Below are 14,472 nucleotides of genomic sequence, written 5' to 3'. Positions count from 1 at the left end.
GCATCACCAGTGCACGTTCACTGTTCTAGCATGCACTAGTTTACCAGCCACTCCCTTGAGGGCTGGCATTCACACACACCCCACACCCATCCAACACAGCCGTCACGAGTGACGTGGGACTGAAAATAAAAGGGCCCAAGCACACATGCTCATGGCCAGTTCAGTAACGATACACTGTGTCTGTGTCATTTATAATGAGCATGTGGAGCTAGGGCCTACGAAATTCTACTAGTCAGACCGTTTGAGAGGTAACCTCAACTTTGGTCCCTGGGCAGTAGCCAGGGGCGTAAGGCGAGCACCTGTAATCCCTGAGGTGCATTGGGGGTGGGGGGGGGGTACAACCCTCCAGGGGCGGCCATCTAGGCCAAGGTCAATGAATATCTATGAGAAATGGGAGACTCAGGGGCCCCTCATCACATTCTGCGGGGGGGGGGGGGGGCTATAATTTTGCGTTAGGCCGTTGATGATTGCAACTCATGGAAGGTGAGGTATCAAATGGAAAGTAACATTGACTAATTCGGAGCGCAACAGAGAAATAAGGTGTGTGCCTCATGCACAGATGTGAAGGTGATCCAGATTTGAAAAGGAGAAGAAAACTTGCACTGTGCATATTATGGCGCCTGCCAAATTCTCCACCTTGGATGAGTAGATACAAAATAGTAAATAACGAAACTAATAACAATGCCCTGGCCCTGTTCGCACACTCACAAAACTGAGCACGTTTTCAACCGACAAAGCTCTTTCAGAAGAACATGTCTCTTCAACGGTATGTAGAAAGGCTGTGACCTTTGCCCTGGCTGCATGTCCGGTCATCAGGCCAATGGCTGCCCCTGGGGCATGCAGCACAGGATTCCTCACAGACCTCCGCGGAGAAGAGCAAAGGTGACGGGAAATGGCCTGAATGGCCTTGTTATCTCCCAGGGACAAGAAGTCTGCGCGGTGCAGTCCATAACTGGACACGCCCCCCCGACGTCACTGGACGGCTGAAGCCTTCATCTGCCTCCTTTCGATGATATTCCTCGGCACCCACAGCCTCAGCATTGCGTGCCATTGCATTATAGCTCATCCGTAATGTAACTGGTGACATAAGCGTCCTTGTTAAAAACAGAATGGGCTTTCTAGACAGACGCGAATTTTTTAAACTCATTTTCAGCTCGTTTTTCCACAGGCCAACGGCGCAGCCGTATGATGGCAAAATGAAGTCCAACTTTGGTCAGTATTTGAACCCAGGCAGAGAGAAAGAGTAAGAGGCGGGAATGCTCATCACTCTTAAAACATTTCCTCAGTCGGAAGCTACCTCGACTCTGTTGCTCTCCATCGACAGCCTATGTCCATGATTGATGGGTGACAGTCAGAATCCCAGCAGCTCAGCCAAGATGCACACTGGCCCAGTCGTCCTCCGTGAAATAATTTTGTAATACTTTCAGATAATTTCTTTCTCCCCTCCTGTTCAAAATGGACCCTCGGGAGTGGGTGAGACAGGGGGAGGGGAGGAGGGCAGTATTTGTGCCATTGTCAGTACACCTGGATCCCCTTGGTAGTATTGAATTGGCAGCTGACCTTGGTGATTTTCTTTCTGTATTAGCAAATGCACAGGTGCAAACTTAGCACTTATAGAGTGGCATATGGTTGTTCCCTCATTCGCATCGGGATAGAGTGCTGTTGTCAAGACTCCGGGGGATTCTTGGGGACTCTGGGTTCTTGGGGGTGGGTAGAAGGGTGCAGCGCGCTACACCATCTTCACCATGGAGTCCTAGGCCTTCCCACTTGCTAGCCTTCGTGGACGATGACAAAGACCACCAGGGCAGCAAAAAGATATTGAATCTCCATTCCACTTTCGGCCTCTTGCACTGTTGTAGTCCGAGATGATCCTAAATTGCTGTCACCTTTAATGACCTATTTTGCCGATCCATGATGGCGGTTATTGGCTTCCTGTTTGGGGATTCCTCACTTTTGGGTTAAAAAGGGTACTTATAGTATTTATGATGGTCCTGCCTTCCAGGCTATGGGCCTGAATTAGATCTTGGCGACGGATATCCCATCCGCTGAAATATAAATCCCATTATATCCTATGTGATCCCTATTTTGGCGGACGGGATATCCCTCACCTTTGCAACGGAGTGACCCGTCCGCCAGGATCTAAATCAGGCCCCATGTCTGGCAATGTGGGTTCTCTCTGCTGCAACTAGTTTGTTCACTTCGTCCTCTCCTCCATGCGCACCCTTTTTTGTGTTCTTGTGTCTTTCCTCTGCTTCTTGTGTAGCCGCCTACTCATTTAAATCTCCCCAGTTGTTCTTCCAGTCTTATCTGTAACGGGCCAGTTTCTAGCATCCACCAAGTCCAATTATCCTCTGGACTTCTTGGTGGTAAGAGTACATATTTTTTGGGCACCTTCCATTCTGATAAGTGTGCGCCGTGTGTTAATAACCTCTTTGCGTTACAGGTTCTAAGGTGCTACTGTCATACTCGCCTGAGCTGCTTCATCATAATTGTTTGCTCCGCCTACCTACTTCTGACTCCCCTGTTTTCCCTATTATAGATTGTCAGTACAGAACAGGGATTTAGGAGAGGGAGGCTGATGGGTTATCTGCACAGTCCTGTGCTTTGGTCAAGAAACATGTGCCACTGACATAATACATTTGCCCCTCTCCCTGTGTCATGTTACAGAAGCACACACATGGACAAACAAATGTTGCCAAAGCCATCAGATCAAGTGGTAGTTGCAATCCTTTATGCTTTGCTGGTGAATTTTTGTCATGTTTTTTGCAATATTTTATTGCTGGGAGAGCTGCTGGACCCATTAGGTAAACCATTGGCTAAACACAAAACAAAATCATCCCAAAAAACACAAATTGCCATAGTAGTCCTTTACACTGAAGGGAACTACTTTGTATGCAGACGTGTTCCTAGTGAAAGAGCAGAGTGGTGTCACTCACAGTTGAGTTAGCCAATGACTGAGGTGGGCTAACTTATTGACCATGCTGTATGCTGTAATGAATGACACAACAGACCAATGGAAGAAAAAGGCTGGCTAAAAGCCACCGTAAGTATATTACATATAATTTTAGTAAAATCAGAATATCATGGATCGCAGCACAAGTTCGCCACCCACGAGTTGATTCACATTAGGGTGCCTCTAGGAACCTTGAAGGAGGGGACACAGAGGGCCAATGGGCCTCCAGAGATGCCCGTATAGGAGAAAGATTTCAGTGACAGGCCCTAGTCATTGGCATCCCGGCATTGAAAGGTAGGCAGGAAGGCCCCTTCAGAGAATCTGATAATGCATCAGGAGCTGTGCAGTCAGTTTTTTTGCAGGGGCACCCTGAAGTCAGTCCTTAATGTGGTCCTGGAGAACCCCATGAATTTGTGTGCAGTCTGTGACCCGCTTTGAGAGGTACAGAAGCCACCTGCGTGGAAACATGTAAACGTGAGTGTACTGCCTCTCTGTATTACAGTACTGTGAGGTCTGGGGCATGCACCCACTCACTGACTTAGAGCACGCTCTGCAGATAGCACTGCTTTTTAGGTCGAGCTAAGGGGCAGCGCGCATGTGCTGCTCGCTCTGTGAGGCATGCTGTATTGGAGTATGCTCTTGAAGCCCCGCCCACTCTCCTCCCATATTTGTCATTGGTTTATGTCATTGCACTTCATAAATGCTGGCTTCTGATTCGTACATAGGCTTGTTAGTCCCTGCTTAGTACCGCCATATCTTCACTTGTAACCTCCCAGGAGAACTGGCCCTTTTACTTCAGTTGTTACACGGTCTGCTCTATAAGTTGGTGAGCACTATTTTCTTTAATGCTGTTCCCCTATTCCACCCACGACATCGGAACACCCGCATGCTTTCTTTTAAATAGTAATATATTTTTATTCAAATTACAGCGCAGTCAGCTTTATAGCGGCCGCGCTTATTTAATTATTTAATATACGGCGCAGTCCGCATTCACTTTAACGGCTGCGCCTATTTAATTATTTAATTACCAGCACGGGCCACTTTCCCTTTAGCGGCTGTGCTACAGAGCTTTTGAAATTACTTTTTTTTGCACTTTGGGTGAAAGCACCATACGCGCTTTCACTATAATGGTGGCCACGCCCCTTTGTTTAGACGCTGCTTGCGGTAACCTGAATGTGCAAGCAGCGTCTAAAAAATGGGGTGGGGCCACCATTATAGGCGTCTCGCATTTGTTCTAAAGACTTTGTGCATGTGTTAATGTATATGGGAATCGTGTCTTTGGGTGAGTGAGCAAATCTAAAGAAGTATGTTGCGTTGTATGCTTATGTGTGTGTGTACATATGTGTCTACCTATCTGTGTATTTCTGCCTGTGGGTGCCGCTTGCAGGTGGGCTAGAATCGTAATGGTAACTAATATATATCGTTGACACAGCATATTATGGCCAACTGATGATCCATACCCTAATGGTTGCTCATCTTTTAAATATTACGGGCATGCATGAATATATTTTGGCTAACACAGGCAATATGTTTGCTTAGTCCTGCCATATTGTTGGCATCTATCATGACATTCAGTCTGTCTCTTTTAGAATACCTGCCAGTGCTTAATATGTTATGAACATGCATGAGGCCAATAAAAAAATAAAATAGAAATAGGGGTAGCAAGGGAGATTCAGGTCCAGAATTAGAAGTATTCCTCATTTACACCAGTCTCCCCCTGTTTTGTCACATATATTAGAGAATGGTGAGGGCACGCTAGTATATATTGGTTTTAAATGGACCTATGATAAGGTCCCTAGTGGAATCATATGACAGACTGACATCTACTGACATATTTCTACTTTGGTCACCTTGCACTATATACCAATGAAGTTACAAATATATCACAAATTGAGAGATAGATGAAAATAAGATGTTGAGATAATTGATAAATACACCATTATATATTTCAATCTATAACTATTAGATGGAGGATACGCAATGCTTGTAACCACCTTGAGCCTGGAAAGTGGCTGCTAGAAGCAAAACATGTGTTGCCTGGACGCTTTAATATAATTTCTTTCCACAATTTGCGGACACTTTGTCTTCTATTTCGTCTCCATGAACCACTTCTGCTATTGAGCTGGTTTAATCTATTAATGTATTATTAAGATTCAAACTGCATAGACAAATAATAAATGTTGCATACATGTTTATATTGTAAACCAATACTATTTGTGTATACAGATACAACAACACTTCTTGATATAAAATATATCAGTTGTTCTATTGGGTGTCTCCAAAACCCTGTTGTCTATGCATGAGAACATTATTCCTAGCCATGGAATAATAGTGGTCTATCCCTAGCATTTTGCAGCCATTCTTGACAACATTCTGGCTACTGTGCTGACATAATAGTGGTCAATCGTTCATATATTGTGGACGTTCTTGCTAACATTCTGGCTTATCCTTGGCACACTATATGCATTCTTGACAAAATTCTACGTATTCTTACTATAAAAGGGGCCTGGACTTTTGGGGTCATTCTTGACAAAATTCTACGTATTCTTACTATAAAAAGGGCCTGGACTTTTTGGGTCATATTTGGCATACTGTGGTCACACATGACACATTTGTGGCTACGGCTAGCATAATAGTGGCCATATTTGACATTTCGTCAGCATATCTCTCTTCTTTGTAACTATCCTTTGCATTATTCTGGTGGGGATCTAAGCGTGACCACCCTTTGCATAGTATAGCCATTTTTGACTTAAATGTGGCTATCATACATCCTGACCTAATTCGTGTCCATTCTTGAACTATGGCTTGCCCTGGTGGCACAACTGTGGCTATCACTGGCACAATAATGGTGGAAATAGATTACTACCGTATGATGCACTACCTCTGTTATTTGACTATCATAATTAAAAGTCAACATTTGTCTTCCGCAATAACAAAGAAGAGGAGGTGCAACCTCAACTATTACCCCCTATAAATGAATGCAAAACACCAAACTATTTGAGGGCAATGAAGTCACTGCTATACTTTCGCAGTTTAGACTTTCTTAAGCAGAGGGTCATCAAAAGATTTTTGAGAGGTCGTCTCACCCTTAAATTATCAAGGTATGCTTCATCATTTGATGACCTCTCACACTGGAGTAGGTCCAATGCCACTCCAGCAGACTCAACCGACGGAAGCTATTGTTAACTCTGGGAGTTCTTAGAAATCTGTTGTCAGGACAATACCTTGGGTCCTGTTAATTTGGCAAGAAAAAGGCTTTAAAAATACCTAGGGTTATACTGAAAACCTTGCTTTATTACCAAAACCTCTGGAATACTTAAAATCATGAGACACGTGTAATGACGTGAAAACAATGAATCACTTGACCGTAAAAGGATACTGCAGTTACCAAGATGTTTCGACCCTTATGACAGTGTCTACAGGTCATTGGTCTTCTTCAGGGTAATAAAGAACTCAACAGTGGTATATTATCACACCATGCAAGAAGGGTAAATACTAAAACCCTACCACTTCCGTGTACTAGGCACAACTTGAGTCTTATTGTACTACGGGCTTCATGGCAAAATGTGGGGGGCATCACATTTGTCAGAAGGATGACCCATTTCTTGGCACCTACTTGGGCCTCCTCCACTGCCGCATACTGGTACATTAGCCCATGTGTGGCAGGAGTACATAAGAATATTTGAAAACATTTCATCATTATTGATCAAGGTTTTTATGAATTTGTCAATACTTCTGTCTAAAGCCTGAGCTTGTAAGATTGGTGTAGCCTTTCTTCTTTCTGATCTTGCCAGGTATTTGTAAACTGAGCTTTAGCACTGCCTTATAAACCTATAAGAGTTTTCTAGCTGTGCTGTCGATTGTCTGTGACTATGAGATTTGTATTATCATTTAATATGTTTCACCCTGCCCCTTCCAAATAGATTCTCAGTCATAAACAAATATGTCTGAAAATATATGTTAAAGGGAAATTGTCTTAGACCTATGTCTGAGAATCTACTTGGAAAATCATGATGGCCAATGAAAGAAAGATGAATGTAGAAATGAAGACAGATGCTATAGGCATTGGAGGAAGTCAGGCATGCTCGTTTCACTCCCATCCAAGTTGTTGTAGGTATTTTTACCTCACCACCTCCTGAGTTCCCCACCCACTACCAAATTTCACACCTCAGTTTAGGTTAAGGGGTATCTGTTTCTTAGAGTCCGGATAAGGAACTAGTTGCTTTCTATTTGAAGTCTATGATATCAGAGGATATCCTATGCTAGGAGCAGCTTCCATAGGAGCCCAGAAATATAATTTGACACTTCACTGATGTCTTCGTTTTGTACCACTGTCATCGTCCATATGTAGTTTTTTGTTGTACATATTCTTTGTTTATAAACCTTTTATTCTGATTTGGAATTTTCTCTGAAATTGTAATATGGCAAAATGTGACATTTAATGTATCAGTAAGTGGCATTTAATGGACCAGTAAACAAAGCAATTAGTGCTGAGGAGACGGTACATGTATTGTGCAGTACATTATGATTGGAAAGTCTCTCCAGCCAATCACAATATTCTTCTTCAAGTAATCCTCTGCGGCAGAGGCAAAGCATCAGTAACCAATTGTGGCGTCGCTCAAATCCTACCTACCGCCTATGGAGTAGCTTAAACACCAATTAAACAACTGCAGGCAGAACAGGCTGTCAAATAGACTTTAAACAAACTTTTCAGAAAAGGGAGGTTTTTTGTCATTAAAACATACTTTGAAAGTAGAATAGAAATAATCAGCAATTTGCTTTTTGTTGTGGACATGAAGCTGCATAACTTGGCGATTGTTTCAGTTACATCCGGGTATTTGTAGGACTCGCCCCTCTACAATGATTTATTACCTATTACTACATTATTCTATTGATTAAAAAGTAAGCGACCTGGTTTAAATATTACCATCACGTCTGGTGTGTACGCAGGATTTTATTTGCTGTCCCAACTAGCACATACTAAGAAAAGCACTCGCAAACTAAAGCATGCATACTTTACTCCTAACCATGATATTAATTCATAGGTACTTCTCCACGAACACTTCTGACCTACCTGTGTGTAATTTGCACACACTGAAAATTCCCTTTGTCAGTTCATGGCATTCTCAAAGGAAGCTAAATTACACATGGGTTTTCTACCCTTTAAGTCCATACTCCTGTATAAACAATCAATAACTATGAGTAGGAAATTTGCGGAATCTCACTTTTATCTGTTTCGTTTAGCACGTTTCCCTCTCCCGCGTGCCTTTTCTATACACCCACCATGTCACTGATGCAATCTCTTACGCTAATCTACACTTGCGGCAACAGTAAGGCTTAAATATTTCAAGTATAAGTCACATGTGATGTGTGAGAAATGCATCACAAGATGTAAATACTCAAGTAAATACTGTGTGATAGATCATCTTATTTGCACTAAATATCCCTCAACGCGACTCCAAAACTCCTCTCCGAACATCTACTGGTCTGAAAAAGCACAAACTGTCTAAGCAAAGTGTAGATCTCAGCATTTAACACATTTCCTGCTCTGTGGATCAAGTGGAAAATACGCATGCATAAGTTATTACTTTTTTCAGGTGTAAGTCAGAGTTACATCTGCAAATTTCAGCCTCCTATTATTTTATAGTCATACATTACGTTTGCAGATAGCTGAAAAAAATGTTGATCTTAGAATACTTCATACAAGGTTTTTAGAACATAGGACACCATCTACACTGCACATAGAGTGCTCCCTCTTAGGGTGGCAACCTCAATCCAGGTCATTATGGACACTGACATGACATTTTCACCTACAACCCACTGTTTCAGGTGTGTTGGCCTAGTTAGTACAAATGAAGCAAATCAACTCTACAGCACCGGGAATGAATTAGGTGATCACGCGTAAGTTCAGGACTAGACACGGTGTCCCTAGTGACCTGGAAGGTTGTGGTTACACTATTCACACTTTTTGTGTGGTGTGGGGAGGTAGAGTTCTGCAGGTTAGCACTGAATGTAGTGTGGCACTTCTAGGTTTCTTCTTTCAACTCATGTGGTAGCAGTTGCAAAGCTCTAAGTTAAAGAACTACAGCCTTCTCACATTTTACGTTTCACCTGATCAAATGAACACGACTGTGCTGACTGTGCCCAAGGTTACATTTTATCTTTCGCTTTCTTCTGATTTACCTCAAGACATGCGAGTTGACCCACTAGGCATAGCTTTGCATAAGCAGCAATTACATCATGTCAGAAACATCTACACTAATAACATCTACAACTCTCTTTTTCATAAGAAGTCTGAAACATTGATTCAAGTACAAACATTCTCAAAATATGGAAAAGACACAATTAAAGAGCTATTGTTCATATAGTATGTATTTTCAGAACACTGTTCAGCCTAGTTAAATTTGCCACAGCTGCTATTTGCTCCTAAAGTGGTTGTGTAGGCCTCCTTCCCTTTACAGCCTATCAGTGGCCTCAGGCTCCAACTCCCATTTGAATGCAAACCAAGGGGTAAGTTACTCAGAACCTTACTCGCAACTACACATAACTAGTTTTAAGCATTGATATCCCTTTAATAAGTCTTCATAATGAGATCTATTGTTGACTATGATACAAGATTCCTCAATTTTCGATTCTATGCAGTATGTATTTGATTCATTGAAACCTTAAGGTTTCAAACCAGCCTCTGCAAGAAGCCTGGTGAGGCCTACCTTGAAGACATTGATGGGGATGCCGATGATGATGGTCATGAGATCTCCCAGGGCCAGGCTGGCAATGAGCGCGTTGGGGCCATTCCGCATGCACTTGTTCTGGTAGATGATCCTCAGGAGGGTGGCGTTGCCCACCATCCCCACGATGAAGATGATGCATAAGAGCACAGTGTTGAAGTACCTGAAGGCATGGTGGATTTGTGTCCTCTGCAAGCACATGGGCATGGAGCGGTTGAAGGTCGGCGAATAGGAGGAGGTGGTGGTGAAGTGGACAGACATTGTACTGTTGAATGGGGTAAAGTCGGTCTCACTCAGGTTGGTGTAAGGTGAGGTCCGCTGAAGACCTCCAAGGGCCAGGCCCACCAACTCCAGCAGCAAAAAACCCACAAAAGTGAGGAAGCCCATCCTGGGGCCCTGGCGCAGGCTCTGTCCACCTCAAAGACCCACTGATCCTAGGAGAAGTCCTGAAATGGAAGCACAATAATAAAATATCAGTTGTTCAAGCTCAAGAAGTCACAGAACTGTAATCAGATTTGTCTATGTTTCTTGCTGTTCGTGAATAATTGATAGTTTTTTTGTTGGTTATTTGAGTTGTGGTTGTACCAGGTGCCCCTTAATTAACCCGGCCTGAAGCCATTCTTTCAATTGAAAGTATTGAGAAACCCTATCAAGAGTGATGCTGTTGACCACCTACAAACAAACTGTGTAACACTACAAGGAGAGTGGTTCTGTTAGGTGCTATTAACAAGGGCACTTAAGGCTCCATTGAGACTGCTAATGTGTGCCATGAACAAGTGCAGCGTGTACTACTGCAAATGTAGCAAATGTTATGTTAACACCGTAGGGAGACTGATACTGCTAAATGTGCAATGATTTTGTGCAGGGTGCAGTGTGGTAGGGAGACTCCAGACTGAGTGTAAAACAATGCAAAAAGTGTGGCACTAACAAGTGCGGTGCATAAAACTACAAGGAGGTTGTTATTTCATGGTATCACCTAACAAGTGCAGTGTGTAACACTGCAGGGAGAGTGTTTACTGTGTGCAACTAACATAGGCAGAGTTCAACACTGCTTGGAGAATGCTACTTTGTGTGCCATGATCAAGTGAAGTGTCTAAAACTGTAATCAAGGAAATTGTTATTAATTATCGTTAACAAGTACAGCTCCAAGCACTGCAGGGGAGTGCTATCGGGACCCGCTACAAAGTGCAATGTCTAACACTGTATAGAGATTGCTACTGTTTGCACCAGGGACAAGTGTAGCATGTAACACTGCCAGGAGAACCAAGAACAATAACTAAGTAGACTGGGACAAGAATACAGTTCCAACTCTTAATTACCCCTTTTGCCTGTCGACCCCAGAGTTGGCAATTTCTTTTTTTCTGCCCAGGCTATGCTGAGCCTCAAAGAAGGTGGATCATCCCCGTTTGCGATCTTTTGGGCATAGTACATTATTGGGAGGCCCACAGGCTCCTTTGATGTGACACGAAGGAGCACATTGTATTTGCCACCTCAAGGTTTCTCCTTTGGGTGTGGAGGATTTGAGCAAAGAGGATTGTCAAAGAGGGCTGATGCCAGATGGGGACAGCATGCTGACTTCACCATAAATCATCTTTTGCTACACCCCTCTCTTCGCACTTTATAGATCTTGCTGCTACCATAATTAGGATTCCTTATATGTGTCTTTTAAATGATGATTTTAGTACGGCTAATTGCTCTTAGATTAATATGCTTTACATTCTGTAGAATAAAGTATTTCTAAATTAGTTGGGATATTAGGAGGAAACTTGCTTTTGCACTGCTCAATCAGTCGACCAAAGATCCCCAATGGAACAGTCTTGACTAATCGAATCTATACCTTCTTGGTTTCTTCTATATTTATTAAAAACCATTGGTTAAGTCACACTCATTCATTCATTCATTAGTCCTTTATTCGGTTTTTATATATTTGGAAGATAAAAAACCATAAAAGTACATGTTAAAAGAAGATTTACACAGATGAAATCATTTGAAATTTAAAATATGTTCTTCTGGTAAAGAACATACGAAAAAATTCATCTACAACTATCACGATTTTCACAATTAAAAAAAAATAAAAACAATTAAGAGCAGTTTAAAAAAGAAACATCTTAAGCTGTACAGCTAATAAAAGTAAGGATGATCCTGACGAATAAATTTCTCAGCTTAGTCTAAATTTGGCCTTTGTCTAATAACAAACTTCAAAAATGTAACTATAGCTTTAGCAGAGCATTCTTCATCCAAGTATTGGAGGGAGAGAAATGCGATGCGACACCTTCGAAAGCCCAAAGTTTTTAGAATCGGTACAAGCCAACGTTTCCTTGGTTCACAATAAAACTTACAAAATAGGATTGTGTGGATTGTAGATTGGGCAGAGACATCATCACAAGGACATGATTGTAGATTCTTTCCCCAGTCATTAGTTATTGGAAAAGTGACCAGACGGTGGAAAATATCCAACCTAAACCGAGTTAACAAAAATCTTTCATAGCTAGAAAGATTGAGAGTTAAGTAGGGTTGGATGGACAGAGTTGTTTGAATTAATAACATATGTTGGACTGTTATTTTACTGGCCTCGTTGGTCAGCCGCAAGTGTTCTAAATGCATCAAGCATTGATTTTTAAACGCTTTTCTAGAGAGTTCTGAGATTAGGATAGGAGTATGATAATATTGCGCCATATCCAAGTCATACAAAAAGTTTTTAATGTAAGCTATCCATCCAATCTTATGAGCATTCTCTAGAGAAATACAGTCCTGAATAAACCCTTTGCAGAAGATAGTTTTATCTGATGTCCAAATACGGTGCCATAAGAGGAGAGGTTGGATTTTAACAAAGTCTGTCAAATAAGACAGACCCAGTTCCAAATGGCACGAATAAATCGCAGTGCCCTGAGGGACAGCGAGAAGAAACCTTAAAAAACTATTTTCAACCTTTTGTAGGGCTTCAACCTTCCCATGCCCCCACACTCTGGCCCCATATGTTGCAATGGCTACACATTTAGCTTTATATATCTTGATGAGCTCAATGGGAGGCTTCGTTCCCAATCTCCTCGAAAAATGAACTAACGCAACTGTTGCCCTCATAAAAAGCAATTTCCTCGACTCGATAGCCTGCCTCCAGGAGCCTTTATGATCTATTAGAATTCCCAGATACGGGTATGTGTTAGTGGTCTCAAGTTTTACATTATCAATAAAGTCACACAGAAACGGCATTACTGCACTTTATACGGTAGCACTTTAAGCCCTAGTACTGTATCACCCGACTGTCCCTTTTTGAATGATTAGAGTCACTGCAGTAATTAGAAGTAACTTTAATACATTTTGACCTAACAGCAATTTGGTACTAACAGAGTATGAACTTTCTGGAATTGAAATTATAATCTTTCTTTTTGTTATCAATTCTGGTCACCGCTACATAAGAAAATTTAGGCCAAAGCAAATTTACAAATTCCACCATAGAACATGGCGGACTACAATAGGCTTTTGTCAATGGTTGTGTTTCCCCCTTGATTTTGAGCAGTTACGATATCAGAGAATTACTGTACACAAAACGTCTTTTGAAGATTACTAAAATCAATGTATAGTATACTCACAATGATAATGAAATGCATTTTTATGCTTGATTTTATGTGTAACTTGTACGGCCTATGGCTGAAATAAAGTTTCAACTGACTGAACTAAGTAGACTGCTTATGTGTGTACAATGGTAACAAACAGGCAGTGTGTAGTGTGGTAGGGGAACTGCAATAGTTTGCCTTGTCAAGTGTCTTGTAACACTGCAGAGGGAGTGTCACTCTATGCTGACATGTGCAGTGTGTAAAACTACAACTCGAGTTTTATTCCATGACATTGAATAAAAGTGCAGTGTGGGTAGTTACTGGGTGCTACCGACATATGCTACTGCATAGAGATTACTACTGTGTGTGCAATGAACCAGTGCATTGTACAGCACTGCATGCAAGGATACAGCTTCAATTTGTCATTAACAATTGCAGTGTGAAATAGTGCAGAGAGTGTTACTATGACTGACTAACACATCCAATGTGTAAAACTGCTATTAAAGTGTTACTTTGAACCATTAACTAGTGCAGCATATAAAAAAGTGCGGAGTGTAAAAAGGCGTGTCATCAATCACGGAGTGTGTAACCCCGCAAGCACTGGAAGTGGATTGTTTTACCAGCAGGCTGTAGCAAACAAAATGACGGCACATCTGTATAGGACAGAGAGTAATGCAGAGTAAAGACAGGTGTCTGAAAACACACTGGAACTGAGCATGCGCACTCAGAAGAACGCTTAAAATAAAATCGAGCATTGCAATGCCAAGAGGTCTGGCTTTAATATGCTAATGCATGCAAACTATTGTCCCACAGTATATTGAGCATAGGAATATCAAGGTAGCAGAATATTGTAGGCAAAATATCAAGATACAAAATATTGAAAAGTAAGTGCACATAAAAGTATAGATTTACTATTCTTAACTCTATGTATATGTACCTTGAGGATATAGAATACTGTATAGTATTGACGAGGAACGTATATGTGGAGTCAGGTTTTGAACATCTGTAGATACTTACCTTTTGATATTTTGCCTGTTGATAGTCTGTCTATGATATTAGATCCCACGATATTCCCTAAGTGATATTTAGGGTGTGCACGCATTCAAACAGGAATGCGCAAATGGTGTTGTTCTTGTGCATGCACAAATGCTGTTGATTGTGTTGCACGCACAAATGCTGTTTAGCAGACTAAAGCAAAGTCTACTAGCATTGCCAATCGTGGTAATGAAAGTTGCAA

At 41.7% G+C, this 14,472-nt stretch overlaps 1 protein-coding gene across 1 annotated transcript in view; it reads right to left on the bottom strand.

Moving 5' to 3' along the window:
• Positions 1–14,472, bottom strand: part of EDNRA (endothelin receptor type A) — a 225,496-nt gene that overhangs the window by 201,599 nt on the left and 9,425 nt on the right. The window contains exon 2 of the mRNA XM_085641629.1: positions 9,664–10,127. Within this exon, the coding sequence (XP_085497755.1) occupies positions 9,664–10,068 (405 nt within the window). The 5' untranslated portion in view covers positions 10,069–10,127. The remainder of the gene's footprint in view (positions 1–9,663; positions 10,128–14,472) is intronic.

The sequence above is a fragment of the Triturus cristatus genome, chromosome 2_2 (assembly GCF_964204655.1).
Source record: "Triturus cristatus chromosome 2_2, aTriCri1.1, whole genome shotgun sequence".
In the NCBI taxonomy this organism is placed as follows: domain Eukaryota; kingdom Metazoa; phylum Chordata; class Amphibia; order Caudata; family Salamandridae; genus Triturus; species Triturus cristatus.
Note: the sequence above shows the minus strand (reverse complement) of the source record. Positions and strands in the feature narration are given on the sequence as shown.